Source organism: Stenella coeruleoalba, assembly GCF_951394435.1.
Source record: "Stenella coeruleoalba genome assembly, chromosome: Y".
Taxonomy (NCBI): Eukaryota; Metazoa; Chordata; class Mammalia; order Artiodactyla; family Delphinidae; genus Stenella; species Stenella coeruleoalba.
Window position 1 is genome coordinate 3,518,746 of NC_137168.1, and position 26,148 is coordinate 3,544,893.

At 38.9% G+C, this 26,148-nt stretch overlaps 1 protein-coding gene across 1 annotated transcript in view; it reads right to left on the bottom strand.

Annotated features, from left to right (window-relative positions):
- The window catches only part of LOC307181083 (protein WWC3-like), a 143,140-nt gene that overhangs the window by 63,369 nt on the left and 53,623 nt on the right, over positions 1-26,148 (bottom strand). The window contains 2 exon segments of the mRNA XM_079911857.1: positions 4,695-4,844; positions 16,810-16,939. Coding sequence (XP_079767983.1) covers positions 4,695-4,844; positions 16,810-16,939 — 280 coding nt within the window.

The following is a 26,148-nucleotide window of genomic DNA, read 5'->3' on the forward strand; positions in this document are numbered from 1 at the left end:
TGATATTTGCTATCATTTCCTTCATTTCTTTTTCATTTACTTCTGATCTGATTTTATGATTTCTTTCCTTCCACTAACTTTGGGGTACTTTTGTTCTTCTTTCTCTATTTGCTTTAGGTGCAAGGTTAGGTTGTTAATTCGAGATGTTTCCTGTTTCTTAAGGTAGGATTGATTGCTATAAACCTCTCTTAGAACTGCTTTTAATGCATCCCATAGGTTTTGGGTCGTCGTGTCTCCATTGTCATTTGTTTCTAGGTATTTTTTGATTTCCTCTTTGATTTCTTCAGTGATCACTTCGTTATTAAGTACTGTATTGTTTAGCCTCCATGTGTTTGTATTTTCTACAGATCTTTCCCTGTAGTTGACATCTAGTCTCATAGCATTGTGGTCGGAAAGGAAACTTGATACAATTTCAATTTTCTTAAATTTACCAATGCTTGATTTGTGACCCTAGATTTGATCTATCGTGGAGATGTTCCATGAACACTTGAGAGAAATGTGTGTTCTGTTGTTTTTGGATGGAATGTCCTATAATTATCAATTAAGTCCATCTTGTTTAATGTATTATTTAAAGCTTGTTTTTCCTTTTTTATTTTCATTTTGGATGATCTTTCCATTGGTGAAAGCGGGTTGTTAAAGTCCCCTACTATGAATGTGTTACTGTCGATTTCCCCTTTTATGGCTGTTAGTATTTGCTTTATGTATTGAGGTGCTTCTATGTTGGGTGCATAAATATTTACAATTGTTATATCTTCTTCTCGGATCGATCCCTTGATCATTATATAGTGTCCTTCTTTGTCTCTTGTAATAGTCTTTATTTTCAATCTATATTGTCTTATATGAGAATTGCTACTCCAGCTTTCTTTTCATTTCCATTTGTATGGAATATCTTTTTCCATTCTCTCACTTTCAGTCTGTATGTGTCCCTAGGTCTGAAGTGGGTCTTATAGACAGCACACATATGGGTCTTCTTTTTGTATCCATTCAGGCAGTCTGTGTCTTTCGGTGGAAGCATTTATCCACTTACATTGAAGGTAATTATCGATATGTATGTTCCTATTCCCATTTCTTAATTGTTTTGGATTTGTTACTGTAGGTCTTTTCCTCCTCTTGTGTTTCTTGCCTAGACAAGTTCGTTTAGCATTTCTTTTAAAGCTGGTTGGTGCTGCTCCACTCTCTCAGCTTTTGCTTGTCTGTAAAGTTTTAATTTCTCCATCAAATCTGAGTGAGATCCTTGCTGGGTAGTGTAATCTTGGTTGTAGGTTTTTCTCCTTCATCACTTTAAATATGTCCTGCCAGTCCCTTCGGCTTGCAGAGTTTATGCTGAAAGATCAGCTGTTAATCTTATGGGGATTCTGTTGTGTGTTATTTTTCCCTTGCTGCTTTTAATATGTTTTCTTTGTATTTAATTTTTGATAGTTTTATTAATATGTGTCTTGGTGCGTTTCTCCATGGATTTATGCTGTATGGGACCCTCTGTGCTTCGTGGACTTGATTAACTATTTCCTTTCCCAAACTGGGGAAGTTTTCAACTATAATCTCTTCAAATATTTTCTCAGTCCCTTTCTTTTTCTCTTCTTCTTCTGGGACCCCTATGATTTGAATGTTGGTGTGTTTACTGTTGTCCCAGAGGTCTCTGAGACTGTCCTCAGTTCTTTTCATTCTTTTTTCTTTATTCTGCTCTGCAGTAGGTATTTCCACTATTTTATCTTCCAGGTCACTGTCTTCAGGTCTTCTGTCTCAGTTATTCTGCCATTGATCCCTTCTAGAGTATTTTTAATTTCATTTATTGTTTTTCATCATTGCTTGTTTCCTCTTTAGTTCTTCTAGGTTCTTGTTAAATGTTTCTTGCATTTTCTCTATTCTATTTCAAACATTTTGGATCATCTTTACTAACATTATTCTGAATTCTTCTTCAGGTAGACTGCCTATATCCTCTTCATTTGTTAGGTCTGGTGGGTTTTTGTCTTGCTCCTCCTGCTGTGTGTTTTTCTGTTTCTCATTTTGCTCATCTTACTGTGTTTGGGGTCTCCTTTTTGCAGGCTGCAGGTTCGTGGTTCCCTTTATTTTTGGTGTCTGCCCCCAGTGGTTAAGGTTGGTTCAGTGGGTTGTGTAGGCTTCCTGGTAAAAGGGACTAGTGCCTGTGTTCCGGTGGATGCGGCTGGATCTTTTCTTTCTGGTGGGCGGTCCACATCTGGTGGTTTGTTTTGGCGTGTCTCTGGTCTTATTATGTTTTTTGGCAGCGTCCCTGCTAATGGGTGGGGTTGTGTTACTGTCTTCTAGTTTTTTGGCATAGAGTGTCCAGCACTGCAGCTTGCTGGTGTTGAGTGCATCTGTGTGTTGGTGGTGAGATGGAGATCTCTGGGAGGTTTTCACCATGTGATATTATGTGGAGCTGGGACATGTCTTTTGGACCAGTGTGGAGAAAAAGAAAGCAAGAAAGAAGGAAGGAAGGAAGGAAGGAAGGAAGGGAGGGAGGGAGGGAGGGAGGAAGGGAGCAAGGGAGGGAGGAAAGGAGGTAGGAAGGAAGGAAGGAAAGAAGGAAGGAAAGAAAGAATGAAAGAAAGAGGATAAAATAAAATAAAGATAAAACAAAATAGAATTATTAAAATAAAAAATAATTATTAAGAAAAAAAAATTTTTTAAGTAAAAAAATAACCGGATGGGCAGAGTCCTAGGACAAATGGTGAAACCAAAGCTATACAGACAAAATCTCACACAGAAGCATACACAAAGACACTCACAAAAAAAGGAAAAGGGGAAAAAATAATACATCTTTTAATATATTAAAATTCTCAAAATCTACCTCCTCAATTTGGGATGATTTGGGGGCTCTGGTTCACTCAGGCTGCGGGGAGGGAGGGGTCCGGATGTGGGGCGAGCCCATGTGGCAGAGGCCGGCGTGACGTTGCAGCAGCCTGAGGCTCGCCATGTGTTCTCACCAGGAAGTTGTCCCTGGATCCTGGGACCCTGGCAGTGGCGGGTTGCACAGGCTCCCGGGAGGGGAGGTGTGGAGAGTGACCTGTGCTCGCACACAGGCTTCTTGGTGGTGGCAACATTGGCCTTAGCATCTCCCGCCCATCTCTGGGGTCCGCGCTGTTAGCCGCGGCTCGCGCCTGTCTCTGGAGGTCCTTTAAGCAGCACTCGTAATCCCCTCTCCTTGTTCACCAGGAAACAAAGAGGGAAGAAAAAGTCTCTTGACTCTCAAGCAGGTCCAGACATTTCCCCGGACTCCCTCCCAGCTAGCCGTGGTGTATTAACCCCCTGCAGGCTGTGTTCAGGCCACCAACCCCAGTCCTCTCCTTGCACTCCAACCGAAGCCTGAGTCTCAGCTCCCAGCCCCGCCCGCCCCGGCAGGTGAGCTGACAAGCCTCTCGGGCTGGTGAGTGCCAGTTGGCACTGATCCTCTGTGCAGGAATCTCAATGCTTTGCCCTCCACACCCGTTTCTGCGCTCTCCTCCGTGGCTCCAAAGTTCCCCCCTCCACCACCTGCAGTCTCCGCCCGTGAAGGGCCTTCTAGTGTGTAGAAACTTTTCCTCCTTCACAGCTCCCTTCCACTGGTGCAGGTCCCATCCCTATTCTTTTGTCTCTGTTTATTCTTTTTTCTTTTGCCCTACTCAGGTACGCAAGGAGTTTCTTGCCTTTTGGGAGGTCTGAGGTCTTCTGCCAGTGTTCAGTAGGTGTTCTGTAGGAGTTGTTCCACGTGTAGATGTATTTCTTATGTATCTGTGGGGAGGAAGGTGATCTCCGCGTGTTACTCTTCCACCATCTTCCCCCTGCAGTACTAATTATTTCAAGACCTGAGTTTTATGTCAATCTATTTTCTTTATTCTCTCATCTTTTTCTGTCTTCACCTTTCCACTTACACATCTCTGTTTAATAAGTCTTAGGAAAAAGACGCAGTCCAAGTGGATTTCTATTTGGTAAAATCTTAACAGCAAATGTCACTCAATGACATTACAAAAGTACTGCTTTTAAATATCCACAGTCCAGTTTCAAATACTGATTCCCAACCCTCGCCTAACTCAAAGATTCACACATTATCAAAAGTGCATTTTGAAATTCTACCAAGTCTCAAACAAAATTAATTTTAATTCAGGTAAATTTCCTAACCTTTTTTTAGAACAATGACAAACAGTATCAAAGTAGAAGCCAAGAGTGCCTCAGCTACAAAGACTTTAGTAACCTAGTGTTGTAAAGTCAATCCTCAGGCAACCAGGGGAAAAATCCATTCTGCCACCTAATAAGTAAAGTTTTATAGGAACATAGCCACACCAATTTGTTCTTCTAGAACCTATGGGTCCTTGTATACTAGATGGCAGAGCTGAATAGCTGACAGACACCACATCCCTGAAAAGCCTAATACATTCACTGTCTGATCCTTCTACAGAAAAAGCTTGCCAATCTGTGCATTAGAAAGTCATGTTTTGTTGAAAAAGTGTTTAATCTCAACTCTGCAAAGGGTTCTTTTAAAAAATCTAAGTCACAAGGACAAAGGTAGCTAAAAATTTAACTGCATCCCATACCATTGAACCTTCACAAGAGGGAATCAAACAATATGCTGTCTTTCAACCTAACTGCATAAAACATTAAATATTTGTGAAAATGGAAAATTAAACAAAACTGCTGATGGCAACACAAAAGAAGCCCTTCTCTCTCAGCACACTTGTTTCTTGTCCCTTAAGCAAGCATACCTCTCCAATGATATCCGTTTGAGATGAAGCATCACAGAACTGTTGAGGCAAATGAGAATCTACAAGTGAGCCCAAACTCTGAGAAAAATCCTGCAGAGAGTCAGTAATAAAGGAGAAATTCTTGAAACCATTGGTAAGGTTCACCAGGCTCTGTAACAGAATAAGACAAACTATTTGAAGAGAGATGTAATGCTTCCCTTCTCTTTAAAGCAGTCATTTCACTCCAATTATAGGTCTCCAACTCTCACTGGGCAGTTGACCCACCCCACTCTCCATTCTTGTTAGATTTAAAAGAAAATTTTCTCACTACTTGCACCTTTAATACAATTTTTTATAATTTAAACCAGTGATTGACTGATTCTGATGGATTGTGACTAAAATGGCAAATAATTGTGGTACCATTTTAACTAGCTTTTAAAATCTTTGTTTCCTAAAGAAAAACAGTTATGTTAGTAAGAAAAAAATGCTAAAATCCCTTGAGATCTTCATAGATAAACCACAGAGAATGTGAAAACAATTCCCATACTGTGCTCATATATGTTTTAGAGAGCTCAAATGCACCTAACACAATGCTTTCAAACTGAACCATTCTGTGGCAGTTAATACAATCACCATGTTGTACAACCACTGCTTCTTATCTAGTTCTAAAACATTTCCACTGCCCCAAGAGGAACAAGCAGTATCACTGGTTCCCTGACCTTAAGCAAATGACAATCACTTTTTTCCTCTAACGATTTACTTATTGTGAATATTTCATATAAAAAAATCATACAAAATCATACAACTTATGTCTGGCTCCTTTCATTTATAATAACATTTCTGAGATTCAAACATATAGCATGTTAACTACTTCACTCCTTTTTATGGCTGAATAATATTCCATTCTATATATAATTGAATATATATGCATTCATCGGCTGATAGGCACAAGCTATTTCTATCTCTTTTCTACTGAAAAATAATGCTGCTATGAATATGTATGAATTCATATGAATACCTGTTTTAAACTCTTTACATATAGATAAATTTGGCAGTGGAACTGCTGGATCATACAGTAAGTTGTACTTTTTGAAGTATTCTCAAACTGCTTTCCAGAATGGCTGCATGTTTTATAATCAACAGCAACATACAAGGGTTCGATTTCTCCATATCCTCACCAACACTTGTTATTTGCAGTTTTTAAATTATATACCATCTTATTGTGCGGGAAATATTATTTCACTGTTCTTGGCTTTGCATTTCCTCAATGATTAATGATGCTGAGCATTTTTTCATATGCTTACTAGCCATTTGTCCATCTTCTTTCAAGAAATATCTGTTTAGGTTTTACCCCCTTTCAATTGAATTGTTTGCCTTTCTTTTGTTAGGTTTAAGAGTTTTTTTGTTCTTGTTCTGCATGCTACTTAAAAAATATATGATTTGCAAATATTTTCTCTGATTTTTGTGGATACCTTTTAACTGCTGGCATCACTTAATGCATAACACTTTATTTGAATTACAAAGTTTCTATTTTTTCTTTTATTCTCTGTGCTGTCTTGTGTTATATCCAAGAAAAGACTACCAAATCCAATGCTCTGAAGATTTTCCTCTGTGTTTTCCTCAAAGAGTTTTGTAATCTTAGCTCCTGCATTTACATCCTTCATCAATTCTGAGTTAACCTTTTTATAGTGTAAAGTAAGGCTGCAGCTTCATTCCCCTGCATGTGAATATCCAGTTTTCCAAACACCATTTGTTGAACAGAGTGTCCTTTCTAGTAATGAATAACAGTCTTGACTCCTTTGTGGAAAATCAATTGACCATATATATGAGAGCTTATATATGGGCTCTGTATTCTATTCCATTGGTCCACATGTTTGTCCTTATGCCAGTAGCACACAGTTTTACTTACTGTGGCTTTGTGCTAAGTTTTGAAATCAGGAAGTATGAGTCCTTTCACCTTGGTCTTTCTTTTGCAAAATGTTTTGGCTACCTAGGGGATCCCTTGAAATTCCATATGAAGTTGAGGACGGATTTTCTATTTCTGAAAAAGAAAACACTATTGGGGCTTTGACAGGGATTGAACTAAAACTACTGATTACCATGGACAGTATAATCCTTTGAATAATGTTAAGTCTTCAAATCCATGAGCATGGAATAACCTTCTTTTATTTATGTTTTCTTTACCGATTGTTCATCATTAGCATACAGCATTTTCCTTTGTTAGTATTCTCATTTTGTTCACACTGTTTTCTAGACTTACTGTAGTATTTTGTCCACATTTTTTATTATGCTTTTTGATGATGTCTTACACGTGTGTTTTAAACTCTTTGTAGAGGGAGTTGAGGAAGATGGCGGAAGAGTAAGACGAAGAGATCACCATCATTCCCACAGATACATCAGAAATACATCTCTGCATACCTGGGTAGGGCAAAAGAAAAAACAGAGACAAAAGAATAGGGACGGGAACTGCACCAGTGGTAGGCAGCAATGAAGGAGGAGAGGTTTCCACACACTAGGAAGCCAACCAAGAAGCCTGTGTGCGAGCACAGGTCACTATCCACACACCCCTTCCGGGGACCCTGTACAGCCCACCACTGCCAGGGTCCCGGGATCCAGGGACAACATCCCCAGGAGAACGCACAGCGCGCCTCAGGCTGGTGCAACGTCACACTGGCCTCTGCAGCCGCAGGCTCACCCGGTACTCCGTGCCCCTCCCTTCTCCCGGCCTGAGTGAGCCAGAGCCCCCGAATCAGCGGCTCCTTTAACCCCATCCCGTCTGAGCGAAAAACAGATGCCCTCAGGCGACCTACATGCAGAGGTGGGGCCAAATCCAAAGCTGAGCCCCGGGAGCTGTGCAAACAAAGAAGAGAAAGGGAAATCTCTCTCAGCAGCCTCAGGAGCAGCGGATTAAAGCTCCACAATCAACTTGATATACCCTGCATCTGCAGAATACACGAATAGACAACAAATCAGCCCAAATTGAGGAGGTGGATTTGGGACTAATATATATTATTTTTTTCCCTTTTTCTCTTTTTCTGAGTGTGTATGTGTATGCTTCTGTGTGAGATTTTGTCTGTATAGCTTTGCTTTCAGCATTTGTCCTAGGGTTCTGTCCGTCCGTTTTTATATTTGTTTGTATTTTTACTTTTTTAAAATTTTTTTCTTAATAATTATTTTTTATTTTACTAGCTTTATTTTGCTTGATCTACTTTATTTTATTTTATCCTATTTCTTTCTTTCATTCTTTCTATTTTTTCTGCCTTTTATTCTGAGCCATGTGAATGAAATGCTCTTGGTGCTGCAGCCAGGTGTCACTGCTGTGCCTCTGAGGTGGGAGAGCCAACTTCAGGACACTGGTCCACAAGAGACCTCCCAGCTCCCTGTGATATCAAACGGCAAAAATCTCCCACAGATCTCCATCTCAACACCAGCACCCAGCTTCACTCAACGACCAGCAAGCTACAGTGCTGGACACCCTATGCCAAGCAACTAGCAGGACAAGAAACCAACCCCACCCATTAGCAGAGAGGCTACCTAAAATCATTATAAGGCCACAGACATGCCAAAACACACCACCAGATGTGGACCTGCCCACCAGAAAGACAAGATCCAGCCTCATCCACCAGAACACAGGCACTAGTCCCCTCCACTGGGAAGCCTACACAGCCCACTGAACCAACCTTACCACTGGGAACAGACACCAAAACAACAGGAACTATGAACTTACAGCCTGCAAAAAGGAGACCCCAAACACAGAAGATAAGCAAAATGAGAAGACAGAAAAACATGAAGGAGCAAGATAAAAACCCACCAGACCTAACAAATAAAGAGGAAATAGGCAGTCTACCTGAAAAAGAATTCAGAATAATGATAGTAAAGATGATCCAAAATCTTGGAAATAGAATAGACAAAATGCAAGAAACGTTTAACAAGGACCTAGAAGAACTAAAGATGAAACAAACAACGATGAACAACACAATAAATCAAATGAAAAATACTCTAGAAGGGATCAATGGCAGAATAACAGAGGCAGAAGAACGGATAACTGACCTGGAAGATAAAATAGTTGAAATAACTACTGCACAGCAGAATAAAGAAAAAAGAATGTAAAGAACTGAGGACAGTCTCAGAGACCTCTAGGAAACATTAAACGCACCAACATTCAAATCATAGGGGTCCCAGAAGAAGAAGAGAAAAACAAAGGAACTGAGAAAATATTTGAAGAGATTATAGTTGAAAACTTCCCTAATATGGGAAAGGAAATAGTTAATCAAGTCCAGGAAGCACAGAGAGTCCCATACAGGATAAATCCATGGAGAAACATGCCAAGACACATATTAATAAAACTATCAAAAATTAAATACAAAGAAAACATATTAAAAGCAGCAAAGATGCCGCGGAACAGCTGGGCCTGTGAGCCATGGACACTGGGCCTGCACGTCCGGAGCTTGTGCTCCAGAACGGGAGTGGCCACAACAGTGAGAGGCCCGCGTACCACAAAAAAAACAAAACAAAAGACTCACAAACAAACAAAAAGCAGCAAGGGAAAAACAACAAATAACATACAAGGGAATTCCCATAAGGTTAACAGCTGATCTTTCAGGAGAAACTCTGCAAGCCAGAAGGAAGTGGCAGGACATATTTAAACTGATGAAGGAGAAAAACCTACAACCAAGATTGCTCTACCCAGCAAGGATCTCATTCATATTTGATGGAGAAATTAAAACCTTTCCAGACAAGGAAAAGCGGAGAGAGTTCTGCATGACCAAACCAGTTTTACAACACATGCCAAAGGAACTTCTCTAGGCAAGAAACACAGGAGAAGAACAACACCTACCATAACAAACCCAAAACAATTAACAAAATGGGAATAGGAACATACATATCGATAACTACCTTAAATGTAAATGGATTAAATGCTCCCACCAAAACACACAGACTGGCCGAATGGATACAAAAACAAGGCCCATATATATACTGTCTACAAGAGACCCACTTCAAACCTACAGACACAACAGACTGAAAGTGAGGGGATGGAAAAGATATTCCATGCAAATGGAACTCAAAACAAAGCTGGAGTAGCAATTCTCATATCAGACAAAATAGACTTTAAAATAAAGACTATTAGAAGAGACAAAGAAGGACACTACATAATGATCAAGGGATCGATCCAAGAAGAAGATATAAAATTGTAAATATTTATGCACCCAACACAGGAGCACCTCAATACATAAGGCAAATACTAACAGCCATAAAAGGGGAAATCGACAGTAACACAGTCATAGTAGTGGACTTTTAACAACCCACTTTCACCAATGGACAGATCATCCAAAATGAAAATAAATAAGAAAACACAAGCTTTAAATGATACATTAAACAAGATGGAATAATTGATATTTATAGGACATTCCATCCAAAAACAACAGAATACACATTTTTCTCAAGTGTTCATGGAACATTCTCCATGATAAATCATATTTTGGGTCCGAAATAAAGCCTTGGTAAATTTAAGAAAACTGAAATCATACCAAGTATCTTTTCCAACCACAACGCTATGAGACTAGACATCAATTACAGGAAAAGATCTGTAAAAAATTTAAACACATGGAGGCAAAACAATACACTACTTAATAACAAACTGATCACTGAAGAAATCAAAGAGGAAATCAAAAAATACCTAGAATCAAATGACAATGGAGACAAGATGACCCAAAATCTATGGGATGCAGCAAAAGCAGTTCTAAGAGGGAAGTTTATAGCAATACATCCTACCTTAAGAAACAGGAAACATCTCAAATAAACAGCCCATCCTTGCACCTAAAGTAATTAGAAAAAGAAGAACAAAAAAACCCCAAAGTTAGCAGAAGGAAAGAAATCATAAAGACCAGATCAGAAATAAATGAAAAAGAAATGAAGGAAACGATAGCAAATATCAATAAAACTAAGAGATGGTTCTTTGAGAAGATACACAAAATTGATAAACCATTAGCCACACTCAACAAGAAAAAAAGGGAGAAGACTCAAATCAATAGAATTAGAAATGAAAAAGGAGAAGTAACAACTGACACTGCACAAATACAAAAGATCATGAGAGACTACTACAAGCAACTCTATGCCAATAAAATGGACAACCTGGAAGAAATGGACAAATTCTTAGAAATGCACAACCTGCCAAGACTGAACCTGGAAGAAATAGAAAATATGAACACACCAATCACAAGCACTGAAATTGAAACTGTGATTAAAAATCACAGTTGATAGAATCTTCCAACAAACAAAAGCCCAGGACCAGATGGCTTCACAGAAGAATAGTGTCAAATATTTAGAGAAGAGTTAACACTTATCCATCTCAAACTCTTCCAAAATATAGCAGAGGGAGGAACACTCCAAAACTCATCCTACGAGACCACCATCACCCTGATACCAAAACCAGACAAAGATGTCACAAAGAAAGAAAAGTACAGGCCAATTTCACTGATGAAATAGATGCAAAAACCCTCAACAAAATACTAGCAAACAGAATCCAACAGCACATTAAAAGGATCATACACCGTGATCAAGTGGGGTTTAATCCAGTAATACAAGGATTCTTCAGTATATGCAAATCAATCAACGTTATACACCATATTAACAAATTGAAGGAGGAAAACCATATGATCATCTCAATAGATGCAGAGAAAGCTTTCAACAAAATTCAACACCCATTTAGATAAAAATCCTGCAGAAAGTAGGCATAGAGGGAACTTTCCTCAAAATAATAAAGGCCATATATGACAAACCCACAGCCAACATCATCCTCAATGGTGAAAAACTGAAACCATTTCCAATAAGATCAGGAACAAGACATGGTTGCCCACTCTCACTACTCTTATTCCACATAGTTTTGGAAGTTTTAGACACAGCAATCAGAGAAGAAAAAGAAATAAAAGGAATCCAAATGGAATAGAAGTAAAGCTGCCACTGCTTGCAGATGACATGATATTCTACATACAGAATACTAAACATGCTACCAGAAAACTATTAGAGCTAATCACTGAATTTGGTAAAGTAGCAGGATACGTATTAATGCACAGAAATACCTGGCATTCCTACACACTAATGATGAAAAATCTGAAAGTGAAATTAAGAAAACACTCCTATTTACCACTGCAACAAAAAGAATAAAATATCTAGGAATAAACCTACCTAGGGTGACAAAAGACCTGTATGCAGAAAATTATAAGACACTGATGAAAGAACTTAAAGATGATACAAATAGATGGAGATATACCATGTTCTTGGATTGGAAGAATCAACATTGTGAAAATGACTCTACTACCCAAAGCAATCTACAGATTCAATGCAATCCCTATCAAACTACCACTGGCATTTTTCATAACTAGAACAAAAATTTCACAATTTGTATGTAAACACAAAAGTCCCCGAAGAGCCAAAGCTATCTTGAGAATAAAAAACAGAGCGGTAGGTATCAGGCTCCCTGACTTCAGACTATACTACAAAGCTACAGTAATCAAAACAGTATGGTACTGGCACAAAAATAGAAATATAGATCAATGGAACAGGATAGAAAGCCCAGAGATAGAACCACTCACATATGGTCACCTTATCTTTGATAAAGGAGCCAAGAATATACAGTGGAGAAATGGCAGCCTCTTCAATAATGGGTGCTGGGAAAACTGGACAGGTACATGTAAAAGTATTAAATTAGAACACTCCCTAACACCATACACAAAAATAAACTCAAAATGGATTGAAGACCTACATGTAAGGCCAGTCACTAACAAACTGTTAGAGACAAAACATAGACAGCACACTGTATGACATTAATCACAGCAAGATCATTTTTGACCCACCTCCTAAAGAAATGGAAAGAAAAACAAAAATAAACAAATGAAACCTAATGAAACTTCAAAGCTTTTGCACAGCAAAGGAAATAAAGAAGACCAAAAGACCACCATCAGAATGGGAGAAAATACCTGCAAATGAAGCAACTGGCAAAGGATTAATCTCCAAGATTTACAAGCAGCACATGCAGCTCAATAACAAAAAAACAAACAACCCAATCCAAAATTGGGCAGAACACCTAAATAGACATTTCTGCAAAGAAGATATACATATTGCCAACAAACACTTGAAAGAATGTTCAACATCATTAATCATTACAGAAATGCAAATCAAAACTACAATGAGATATCATCTCACCAGTCAGAATGGCCATCATCAAAAAAATCTAGAAACAATAAATGCTGGAGAGGGTGTGGAGAAAAGGGAACACTCGTGCACTGTTGGTGGGTATGTAAATTGATACAGCCACTATGGAGAACAGTATGGAGGTTCCGTAAAAAACTAAAAATAGAACTACCATACAACCCAGCAATCCCACTCCTGGGCATATACCCTGAGAAAACCATAATTCAAAAACAGTCATATACCAAAATGTCCGTTGCAGTTCTATTTACAATAGCCAGGACATGGAAGCAACCTAAATGTCCATCATTGGATGAATGGATAAAGAAGATGTGGCACATATATGCAATGGAATATTAGCCATAAAATGAAATGAAATTGAGATATTTGTAGTGAGGTGGATGGATCTAGAATCTGTCATACAGAGTGAAGTAAATCAGAAAGAGAAAAACAAATACTGTATGCTAACACACATAAATGCAATCTAAAAAAAAAAAAGATCATGAAGAACCTAGGGGTAAGACGGGAATAAAGGCACAGACCTACTAGAGAATGGACTTGAGGATATGGGGAGGGGGAAGGGTAAGCTGTGACAAAGGGAGAGAGTGGCATGGACATATATACACTACCGTACATAAAACAGATAGCTAGTGGGAAGCAGCTGCATAGCACAGGGAGATCAGCTTGTTGTTTTGTGCCCACCTAGAGGGGTGGGATAGGGAGGGTGGGACGCAGGGAGACATGATAGAGAAGAGATATGGGAACATATGTATATGTATAACCGAATCACTTTGTTATAAAGCAGAAACTAACACACCAGTGTAAAGTAATTATACTCCAATAAAGATGCTAAAAATAAAGTCTTTGTAGAATATGTTTGATATCTGGGATTCTTACAGGTAATTTCTATCAATTAATTTCCTCCCTTGAATGAACCATGTTCTCCTGGTTTTTTTTTTTTATGCCATGTGATTTTCTCTTGAAAACTGAACATTTAACTTTATAATGTGGTAATTCTTAAAATCAAGTACTCCCTCTTCCCCATGGTACTTTTTTTTTTTTTTTGGAAAGTTACAAAAGTCCGTTTGTTTTTACAAACTATATTTGCAAAGACTATTTCTAATTATGTGTGATCACCGAAGTCTGGTTCCTTTATCTAATGTTTCGCTAATGTTTGATAGTGACTTCGTTGAATGCCAGGAGCTGCAAAAACAAAAGTAAACCACCTCTCTATCTTTGTAGACTGGCTCTGTTTTCAGGCATTCCTCTACCATTTAGCTATACTTAGCTTATACTCTGAGTCTAAGAGAGCAGCACAAGCTCTAAAGCTCTTCTGAGGACTTTTCTGAGTATGTCTTTTACCTTTGCATACCCATAGTTTTCTAAATTCCTCCTCATATATAACTGCTTTAGATGTCCTAGTTTACCAGAGTCTCATCCCAACTTCTTCTCAGGTCCTTAAATAGTCTACTGTATGACTCCACTCATAAGCTCTCATCCAAGGTAAGTCCATGCTTACAGTCAGCCTTGTAACTTTTAGAGTAGTGACTGATGTTTTTCTCATGCAGGTTCCAAGTTATACAAAATGAACACCTCGCGTCAGATTTTAAGGTAATCCCAAAATAGGTTTGAACAAGTATACTCATTAATTTCTACATAAGGTCTGCTGTGATCCCTCCAGTTCAAGGCAGGGAGCTAGATCACCATTTCCTCAAGACCTAGATAGTGCTGCATTGGTAATGGAATGGGGCAAGGGCAAGGGATGGGGTATCAAGTAAAAATGCCATGAAATTTCAGTGTTTTGAACATAGATTTTTCTTGATTGTAAATTTGTGTGGTTCCTATAAGCCTCTGTCTGTTTTGCAGAATGCCCACAAAGTTGGATCAGTCAGTGTTTCATTTTTTTTTCTTTTTTTTCTTTTTCCAAGGGCTTGGGACTTCTGAATCTTCCATGTCACCTCTACTATGTGTTTCTACAACCTAATATTTTCCACCCTAATTGTACAGAGTTAAAATTAATATACATGCTAGTTTGCCAAAAAACACAGAAATTTTGGCAAACAGAACCTCTCAATATAAAAATTAAACATTTCAAATTTTCTACACTGATTTTACATTTCTAAACATACTCCTCTTCCACAGTTCTTACTACAAACTCAAGAACCAGAATACCTTGGTGCAATATAACTTGTATATGTGGTTGTAAACAAAAGTTTCTTAGAAGGGGTCAGTTTTTAGCATAAGAAAGCTAAAATAATTTATTTGATTTTAAAATAACTTATTTGATTTTAGTGCAATATAACTTGTATACGTAGTTGTAAACATAAGTTTCTTAGAAGGTGTCAGTTTTTAGTATAAGAAAGCTAAAATAACTTATTTGATTTTAGTGAAAGAGGGTGTTGCTCTTGCCTCTTCCTGGAGGTTCCCATAGATTGTGAAGCTATGGACATCTCAGAGAAAATTCTGAGGCCTGAAACTCCTTCCATAAACTCTCTATCCTTTCTCAAGCAACACAAGTGGATGATTTATCCACTGCTATGCACTGTAGCCTCAGAGGGGCCAGAGCAGGGAAACCAGCTTCAACCTGGGCCAAAGCCTCCATATATACACTATCAAACACCACTGTGTTCACTCTGAGGTTTTGGCTAGGCTTAGATGGGTAATGCATGCAGAACATCTTGTCCAATTCTGCACACACAGAAGGTTCACTAATGGTAGCTAGTCTTGTTACCATTGTTCACAGCAAAACTAAGAATACATCATTTACCTACCATGACCTGGAAAGTCATTTACAAATACAGATTTGTGGGCCCCAACTACATCATTCTAATTCACTAGAATAGGTTAGGGCCCAACAATGTGCATTTTAACCACCATTTAGGAAACTCTACTTAATTCACTGCAGCCTTGACTTTAGGAAGCACTGGTATACATTAAAGTTATATATGCATCTGTCTTATTTTGCCTCTATGTTTGATATTTACTTTATATATCCCTGTATGTCTTATACTGTGCAGAATCTACATAAATGTGTATAACGTAGTACCTGCCCACTTGGCGGATTGAGTACATGAAGAAAAACTGAAAAGAAATTAAAAAAAACTATAACTAAAATGAGACCATAGGGATCTCCCTGGTGGTCCAGTGGTTAAGACTCCGCCCTTCCACTGCAGGGTACAGAGGTTCAATCCCTGGTCAGGGAACTAATATTCCACAAGCCACGTGCTACAGCCAGAAAAAAAAGAAGCAAAAACGAGAGAACGTAAAAGGAAAAACTGAATGCATTACAGCATCAAGCAAAAAGACCGTCATATATCCACTTGCAAAAGCACATCTTTTTCTAAAAATAACAGAAGCTACAGGAGTTAAGGGGCCAAAAAGATAGTAATAACAATAAAGCAAAATAAAACTAACGATCTCAGATATATAATTTTTCAACATCCACATTATGGAATACTGTGCAGTTATAACTAAAGAATAAAGAGGTATTTGTGTATGTATTTGCAAAAGTACAGGATAGTATTATTATATGAGCAAGACAGCAAGATCAAACTGTATGTACATAATTAGCTTTTGCATGAAGGCTATTTTTGTGTCTTTATAAACACTAGAAGAGTACACAAGAAACCATTAAAAGCAGTTATGGGCTATGAAAGAACATGGTGATTCCAAGACCTCTTATTGTATACCTTTTGAATTGTTTTGATTATTGAACAACATGAACATTCCCAATTTTTAAAAAAAACTTTTAAACATAAATTACATATACATAACAAGTAATAAACCTATTAAAATGCATGTGTGTATAGATACACGGACATATATAGATGAGAAAGGGAGGATACATATGTATGTATGTGAATATATACAGAGAGGAAAGGAAGACAGACAAGCAGGCAGGCAGACGGAAGGACAGATGTGGGTTCTGAAGAGCACCGGGGCCTCTTACGTGCATCAGGTCCCGTCTTTCCTTCTCGCCTGTACAAATGGTTTTTTTGATGGTCCTGAGCTCGCTCATTATAGCCTGTGCCTCATCCAGTTTGTAGTTGGTGTCAGCACTTGACATCTTTCCATCAATCCTGGTTCAAAAAGAAATATGTGAGATTATAACATTCCATTAAATAATAGTAACAGTAACCCCAAAAGTTACACACACACAAAAACAGACAGCAAGAAAAAAAAAAACCCTTCTTTCTTTCTGGTACATAAAAATAAATAAACGTTAAGTGAGATCTATGTGCAGGGAGAATATATGGGTAAAGCTAAAAACAGTAAAGTATCAGTAACAGTGCTTTGTGCAAAGTTGGAAATTTCTACATTTCTTCTAAATATCTCTTTTATTTCATTCTGGTTCCAATTTATTACTCTTTCCTAGCCATCTCCTAAATTCTTTCCTTCAATTCAAATACATATAAAAGGAACTTTTTCTCCTCCTTCCTTTCTTTTCTTTCTTCTTTCCTTATATCTACCCACCCACAAATCACAAACTAATATACTTCCTTCCTTATTTCCTTTCATTTCTTCTTGTTCCTTCCTCCTGCCTTCACTCCCTTCCATCCATCTATTCATACATTCTTCCAGCCAATCCCTGTGTGCAGCAAGGGTGGTAGAAGCAGAGCACTGAAGAAGACAAGGCTTGGCTCCACCCTTTAAAGAGTACGCAGTTTTCTGTAGCCAGAGAGAGAACGAACTCCTTCTCTGGAAAGTCACCAGATACACGATGACACAGATTCTAGCTCTAAACTGTTTCCCCCATGTTACCCGAAAATCCAGATGCTTAAAGACCAGCCCAAATGCCCTTCTGTTCCACTCACAAGAGCATCCTGGCATGCTGGTGAGTACAAGTGACACTCCAGCTCTACAGTGGGACCCTGGGCAAGACACTTAACCTCTTTAAACCTCAGTTTCCTCATGCCTCAGATGAGGACACTAAAACTGTCCCTCCCACTTAATGAGAAATGTAAGGAAAGGGCTTACTTGGCAGAGACCTGGCGTATAATGTCTGCACTGATTATTATTATCAGGATAATGCTCAGTCTACTTACTCATGGGAGAAAAAGTAAAAAATGCACCAACTCCGGTACTTTATTATCATTAACAAATTCCTGGCTACAAATGTCACAACTCACAGCAAAACTCAGCACCAGAGCTGATCTGAGCTATCAGCACCACTGGAATGAGAGAACAAGCAGGAAATCATTCTCTCCCTTCGGAATAGGGCTTCAGGGCTCAACAGCACTGCTATGATTGCCATCAACAAACAAAATATTTATGAAAACTGGGCCGAGTGCTCTCCCTTGGAGAGTGGATACAGATGCACTGGGGGACCCCACACATTGAATGGTGACACCTCTACATCCCAACAAGGTCTGGCCTCATGGGCACTTCCATAATGGATCAGTTACAGAGATGTATGTTCCTCATATACACATTGCTTTGAATGTTCCTATAAAGCATAAAGCTTTACTTATACATTTTTAGAGAAAGGTACATATATTTTTTAACTACAGAGTGTTTCATGAAGAAAGTTAAAATAAGTGAACAAAAACTAAAACTTGGACTACAGGCAAATTTTCTTTCTTTTTTCTCTGCTCTCATTAAACCCCTACTTCAGTTCTTTCATACAACAGTTCATCCAAACCATTGAGGGGGTAAGCTTTAACCCTATATCACCTTTGAGTCACTGTCAGATTCAGTGATAATATATAAAAAGTTCCTCTTGGTGGCTATTAAAAACTGGGAGCCAAAAACAAGGACGACAGCAGTAGGCATATTAGCTTTTTATACATTCTTTTATGTCATCCCTCAAAACCAGCCCCACCTTTACCAAAATCACTGGCTTTCTCCCTCACTGCTAAGTGCCTTAAGCAGACTTATAAGTCACAAGTGACATGCATAAACGGTCCATCTCATACATTCTTACCAGTACAAACCCACAAAAAATCAGTGTAATTCACTACAATTTTACACAGGAGGCATTATGTGGTTGTACAATGTGATGACACCAGAAGTCAGGAGATGACTCTTGGTCCAAGATCTCATGCAAGTTAACTGTGTCATCTTGAGAAGTTTCTGAACTCCCAGAAGCCTTGGTGACTTCATGAGGATGCCAAGTCTGCAATGGGATTCCCAAACCCAGCTGATCATCAGAACTATCTGGATCCCTACTGAGCTTCACTCTCTAGAGGTAGAAGTTCATACATTTGTTCATACATTAATCAGGTCCCAGAACAACCAAGTTGGAGGAGTCTCTTCTTACAATGATTACTTGTAGCTGGCGGATGTTATTTATAATTAGACTGACCTCCATGCTCTCAGTACAGTTTTAAATATGCAGGGAATTGACACTAGAAAGAGAGAGCCATTATTCCAGGACTGAGATACATCAGAAATACAGATGATGTTCTCCTCCATGTCCAGTTCAGAGCTCAGACTCAGAGTGAGGTCCCTTGAACAGGGCTGTTCATCCACAGACTGCAGAAACACCAGGACACACATCATAGGAAAACATAAAACAGAATGAAAGCCCAGGGCTTCCCTGGTGGTGCAGTGGTTAAGAATCCGCCTGCCTAATGCAGGGGACATGGGTGCGATCCCTAGCCCGGGAGGATCCCACATGCCACGGAGCAACTAAGCATGTGTGCCACAACTACTGAAGCCCGTGCGCCTAGAGCCCATGAGCCACAACTACTAAGCCCACGTGCCACAACTACTGAAGCCCGCACACCTAGAGCCCATGCTCCCCAACAAGAGAAGCCACCACAATGAGAAGCCAGTGCACCACAATGAAGAGTAGCCCCCGCTCACCACAACTAGAGAAAGCCTGCACACAGCAACGAAGACCCAACACAGCCAAAAATTTAAAAAAACAAACAAACAAAAACAAAAAAAAAGAAGAAAAGCCCACACAGTTTTCCACTGTAGGCACTCTATGGAGAACCAAGATTCTCTAACACAAGGCAGAAATAAAAGACCATCATTCTCACAGGACTGCATCTACCAAGGACGTGGCCCAACTTTTCTTTAGGAAAAAATGAAAATTACTTACATGGTAATGTATTCTTTCATTCATCCTGTGAAAAGGATGTATATCATACATTTATGTATATATTTACATTTTAATTTCATCACTCAAATGAAATCTGTAGACTTTCAAACAAAAACCCAAGGCCAGAAAAGTGTGATTTCTCTGTAAGAGTCAATGCCACTGCTAACCAGGTCTACTGGCTCCTCCAGAATGAAAAATACAGCAAATGAATTGTCACTTGACACTGACACCCATATAGAGAAATGAAATTCTACTGCATTGAACAAAGTGGTTTCAATTGCTTGAAAGTCAATGGTAATCAAATAGTCATAGAGTATAAACACACAACCACTGTTAAGGCCACGACGTAAGATGCTAACCACATCAGCTTCAGCTTCGTACTTAGGTGTTGTGACTTCCTTACAGATTTTAGCAGCTGCAGAGTCTAAGTGCAGCTATCAGTAAAGCCAGGCACTGCACCAGGTGCCTGTCAAGGCACCAGCATCTACAATGGGAATGGCCGCTACCAGGGATCCCACAACCCTGGCTACCACTGCCTCTGAACACCTATACACTACCAAGTCATCGGAGCAGACTTGTGTGCATTGGGGCAGCCTCTGGAGCAGACCCCTATGGGTGGCCCACACACAAAGATGGGGCTGAAACCATAGCTGAGACCCAAGGGCCAGGTAACTAAGGACAGTGAGGTCCACCACACTACACCTACCTAGGGGTCTTGGAGGATCTCCTGGGGAGGCAAAGATCGACTATAGCTCACTGTGAGGGCAAGGACACTGGTAGCAAACACCCCAGGGAATACTGATTAGAGTGAGCTCTCCCAGAGGTCCACATTTCAGCACCAAAAACCAGGCTCATGCAGCAACTTGCCCGCTCCAGTGCTGGAAAGCTTCAGGCCAAACCACCACCAAAACTGGAACACAGCTCCACCAATTAGCAGACTAAAGACATACTGCGCTCACAGCCACCTCAAAGCACACCCCTTCACAAGGCCCTGCCCATCAGAGGGACAAGACCCAGCACCAACCTCCCGAGGGCAGACACCAGTCCTTCCCGCCAGGAAGCCTGCACAGACTCCTGGACCAACCTGACCCATCAGGGGGCAGAAACAAGAGCAAGAGTAACCACAATCCTGTAGCCTGTGGAAAGAAGACCACAAACACAGGATGTGAGACAAAGTGAGACGGCACAGAAATATGCTGAAAACAAAGAAAGAAAATAAAACCCCACAATAACAACTAAATGAAGAGAAGATAGGCAATTCACCTGAAAAAGAATTTAGAGTAATGATAGTAAAGATGATGCGAAATCACAGAAAAAGATTGGAGGCACAGAGTGAGAAGATACCAGATATGTTGAACAACGAGCTAGAAGAGTTAAAGAACAAACAGAGATGAACGCAATAACTGAAATGAAAAATACACTGGAAAGAATCAATAGCAGAATAACTGAGACAGAAGAGGAAATAAGTAAACTGGAAGACAGAATGCTGGAAATCACTACCACAGAACAGAATAAAGAAAAAAGAATGAAAAGAAATGAGGAAAGTCTCAGCGACCTCTGGGACAATATTAAAAGCACCAACATTTGCATTATAGCAGTCCCAGAATAAGAAGAGAAGAAAGGAAAGGGCTGGAGAAAATATTTGAAGATATTACAGCCAAAAACTTCCCTAACATGACAAAGGAAACACTCACTCAAGTCCAGGAATCACGGAGAGCCCCATACAGGATGAACCCAAGGAGGAACATGGCAAGACACATATTAATCAAAGTGATAAAAATAAAAGAAAAAATGTTAAAAGGAACACAAAACATACAAGGGAATCCCCATAAGGTTATCAGCTGATTATTCAGCAGAAACTCTGCAGGCCAGAAGGGAGTAGCACGATATATTTCAAGTGATAAAAGGGAAAAACTTACAACCAAGAATACTCTACTCTGCAAGGTTTTCATTCAAATTTGATGGCGAAATCAAAAGCTTTACAGACAAGCAAAAGCTAACAGAATTCACCACCACTAAACCAGTTTACAACAAATGCTAAAGGAACTCTTCTAGGTGGGAAAGAGACCAGCAAATTTAAAACAGCCTTGTACATATACAGACTGCTGTATCAAAACCTCATGGGTTGTAATGAGGTGGATAGACCTAGAGTCTGTCATACAGAGTGAAGTCAGAAAGAGAAAAACAAATGCTGTATGCTAATGAACACATAAAGAATCTAAAAAAATGGTACTGATGAACTGAGTGACAGGACAGGAATAAAGACACTGATGTAGAGAATGTACCTGAAGACATGGGGAGGAAGGGGAAGCTGGGATGAAGTGACAGAGTAACACTGACACATATACACTACCAAATGTAAAATGGATAGCTAGTGGGAAGCTGCTGCATAGCAAAGGTAGATCAACTTGATGCTCTGTGACCACCTACAGGGATGAGAGGGATGCTCAAGAGGGAGGGGATATAGGGATATAAGTATACATATAGTGGATTCACTTTGCTGTATAGCACAAACTAACATAAGATTGTAAAGCAATTACACTCCAATAAAGATATTAAAAAAGTAAACCTCATGGGCACAGCAAATGCAGAAACAACAGATACACAAACACAAAACAAACAGCAACCCTAACACAACACTAAAGACGATCATCAAATGACAAAGGAACAAAAGAGGAAGGAAAGGGAAAAAACCTACAAAAACAAACCCCAAACAATTAAGAAACTGATAACAGCAACATACATATCCATAATTACCTTAAGTGTAAATGGACTAAATGTTCCAACCAAAAGACACAGACTGGCTGAATGGATACAAAACAAGACCCATATATAGCTGTCTACAAGAGACCCACTTCAGACCTAGGGACACATACAGACTGAAAGTGAAGGAATGGAAAAAGATATCCAATGCAAATGGAAATCAAAAGAAACCTGGAGTAGCAATACACATATCAGACAAAATAGACTTTAAAATAAAGACTGTTAACAGACAAGGAAGGACATTACATAACAATCAAGGGATAGATCCAAGAAGAAAATATAAGTTATAAATATATGTGCACCCAACATACGAGCATCTCAATACATAACGCAAATGATATCAGCCATAAAAGGGGATATCAGCCATAAAAGGGGAAATCAGCAGCAGTGCAAAAATAATGGAGAACATTAAAACCTCACTTACACCAATGGAGAGATCATCCAAACAGAAAATAAAGCAGGAAAAACAAGCTTTAAATGACACAATACTCTAGATAGATTTAATTGATGTTTATAGGATATTCCATCTGAAAGCAGCAGAATACGCTTTCTTCTGAAGTGCACATGGAACATTCTCCAGGAATGATCACATCTTGGGCCACAAATAAAGCCTTGAAAAATTTAAGAAAACTGAAATTTTATCAAGTATCTTTTCCAACCACAATTCCATGAAATTAGGAATCAATTACAGGAAAAAAAAACTATAAAAACACAAACACATGGAGGCTAATAACGAAAACAGTACTAAATAACCAAGAGATCACTGAAGAAATCAAAGAGGAAATCAAAATTCATAGAAACAAATGACAATAAAATCACAACCGAAAACCTATAGGATGCAGCAAAAGCAGTTCTAAGAGGGAAGTTTATAACAATACAATCTTACCTCAGGAAAACAGAAAAAATCTCAAAGAAACAACCTAACTTTATACCTGAAGCAACCAGAGAAAAAACAAACAAAACTCAAAATCAGTAGAAGGAAAGAAATCATAAAAATCAGAGTAGAAATAAAAACAAAGAAAACAACAGCAAAAATCAATTAGACTACAAGCTACTTATTTTAGAAGATAAATGAATTTGATAAGCCTTTAGCCAGACTCATCAAGAAAACAAACGAGAGGACTCAAATCCATAAAATTAGAAACAAAAAAGCAGAAGTTACAGTGGACACCAAAGAAATACGAAGGATCCTCAGAGACTACTATGAGCAACCATACACCAGTAAAATGGAGAACCTAGAAGAAATCCACAAATTCTTAGAGAGGTACAACCTTCCAAAAATGAACCAGGAAAAAACAGATAATATGAAGAGACCAATCACAAGTACTGAAATTGAAACTGTGAATAAAAAACTTCCAACAAGGGCTTCCCTGGTGGCGCAGTGGTTGAGAGTCCGCCTGCCGATGCAGGGGACGTGGGTTCGTGCCCCGGTCCAGGAAGATCCCACATGCTGCACAGCGGCTAGGCCAGTGAGCCATGGCCGCTGAACCTGCGCGTCCAGAGCCCGTGCTCTGCAATGGGAGAGGCCACAACAGTGAGAGGCCCCCATACAGCAAAAAAAAACCTTCCAACAAAAAAAAATCCAGTACCAGAAGGCTTCACAGGCAAATTTTACCAAACATTCAGACAAGAGTTCCCATCTGAAATTCTTCCAGACCAGTTCCTCTCATCAGGAAGCTTGCACAAGCCTCTTAGATAGCCTCATCCACAGAGGGCAGACAGCAGAAGCAAGAAGAACTACAATCTTGCAGCCTGTGGGAGGAAAAGCACATTCACAGAAAGACAGACAAAGTGAAAAGGCAGAGGACTATGTACCAGATGAAGGAACAAGACAAAATCCCAGTAAAACAACTAAATGAAGTGGAGATAGGCAACCTTCAATAAAAAGAATTCAGAATAATGATAGTGAAGATTATCCAGAACCTCGGAAAAGAATGGAGGCAAAGATCGAGAAGATGCAAACTATGTTTAACAAAGACCTAGAAGAATTAAAAAACAAACAAACACTGATGAAAAATACAATAACTGAAATGAAGAATACACTAGAAGGAATCAATAGCAGAATAACTGAGGCAGAAGAACAGATAAACGACCTGGAAGACAGAATGGTGGAATTCACTGCCATGGAACAAAGTAAAGAAAAAAGAATGAAAAGAAATGAAGACAGCCTAAGAGATCTCTAGACAACATTAAATGCACCCGGATCCACATTATAGGGGTCCCAAAAGGAGAAGAGAGAGAGAAAGGATACAAGAAAATATTTGAAGAGATTATAGTTGAAAACTTCCCTAACATGGGAAAGGAAACAGCCACCTAAGTCAGGGAGCACAGAGAGTCCCAGGCAGGACAAACCCAAGGGGAAACACACTGAGACACATAGTAATAAATTCACAAAAATTAAAAACAAAGAAAAATTATTAAAAGCAACAAGGGAAAAATGATAAATAACATACAAGGGAACTCCCATAAGGTAAACAGCTGATTTTTCAGCAGAAACTCTACAAGCCAGAAGGGGTGGCACAACATATTTACAGTGATGAAATGGAAGAACCTACAACCAAGATTACCCTACCTGGCAAGGATGTCATTCAGACTTGACGGAGAAATTAAAAACTTTACGGACAAGCAAAAGCTAAGAGAATTCAGCACCACCAAACCAGCTTTACAACGAATGATAAAGGAACTTCTCTAGGCAAGAAACACAAGAGAAGGAAAAGACCTACAATAACAAACCCAAAACAGTTAAGAAAGTGGTAATAGGAACACACATATTGATAATTACCTTAAATGTAAATGGATCAAATGCTCCAACCAAAAGACACAGACTGGCTGAATGGATAAAAAACAAGACCCATATATATGCTGTCTACAAGAGACCCACTTCACCTAGGGACACATACAGACTGAAAGTGAGGGGATGAAAAAGATATTCCATGCAAATGGAAATCAAAAGAAAGCTGGAGTAGCAATACTCATATCACAGAAACAAGGCTTTAAAATAAAGACTATTACAAGAGACACAGAAGGACACTACATAATGATCAAGGGATCAATCCAAAAAGAAGATAAGACACTTGAAAATATTTATGCATCCAATATAGGAGTACCTCAATACATAAGGCAAATGCTAAGAGCCATAAAAGGGGAAATTGACAGTAACACAATCATAGTAGGGGACTTTAACACCCCACTTACATCAATGTACAGATCATCCAAAATGAAATTAAATAAGAAAACATAAGCTTTAAATGATACATTAACCAAGATAGACAGTAATATCTATAGGATATTCCATACAAAAACAACAGAATATGCTTTCTTCTTAAGGGCTCATGGAACATTCTCCAGGTTAGATCATATCTTGGGTCACAAATCAGGCCTTGGTAAATTTAAGAAAATTGAAATCATATTAAGTATCTTTTCCGACAACAATGCTATGACACTAGATATCAATTATAGGAAGAAAACTGTAAAAAA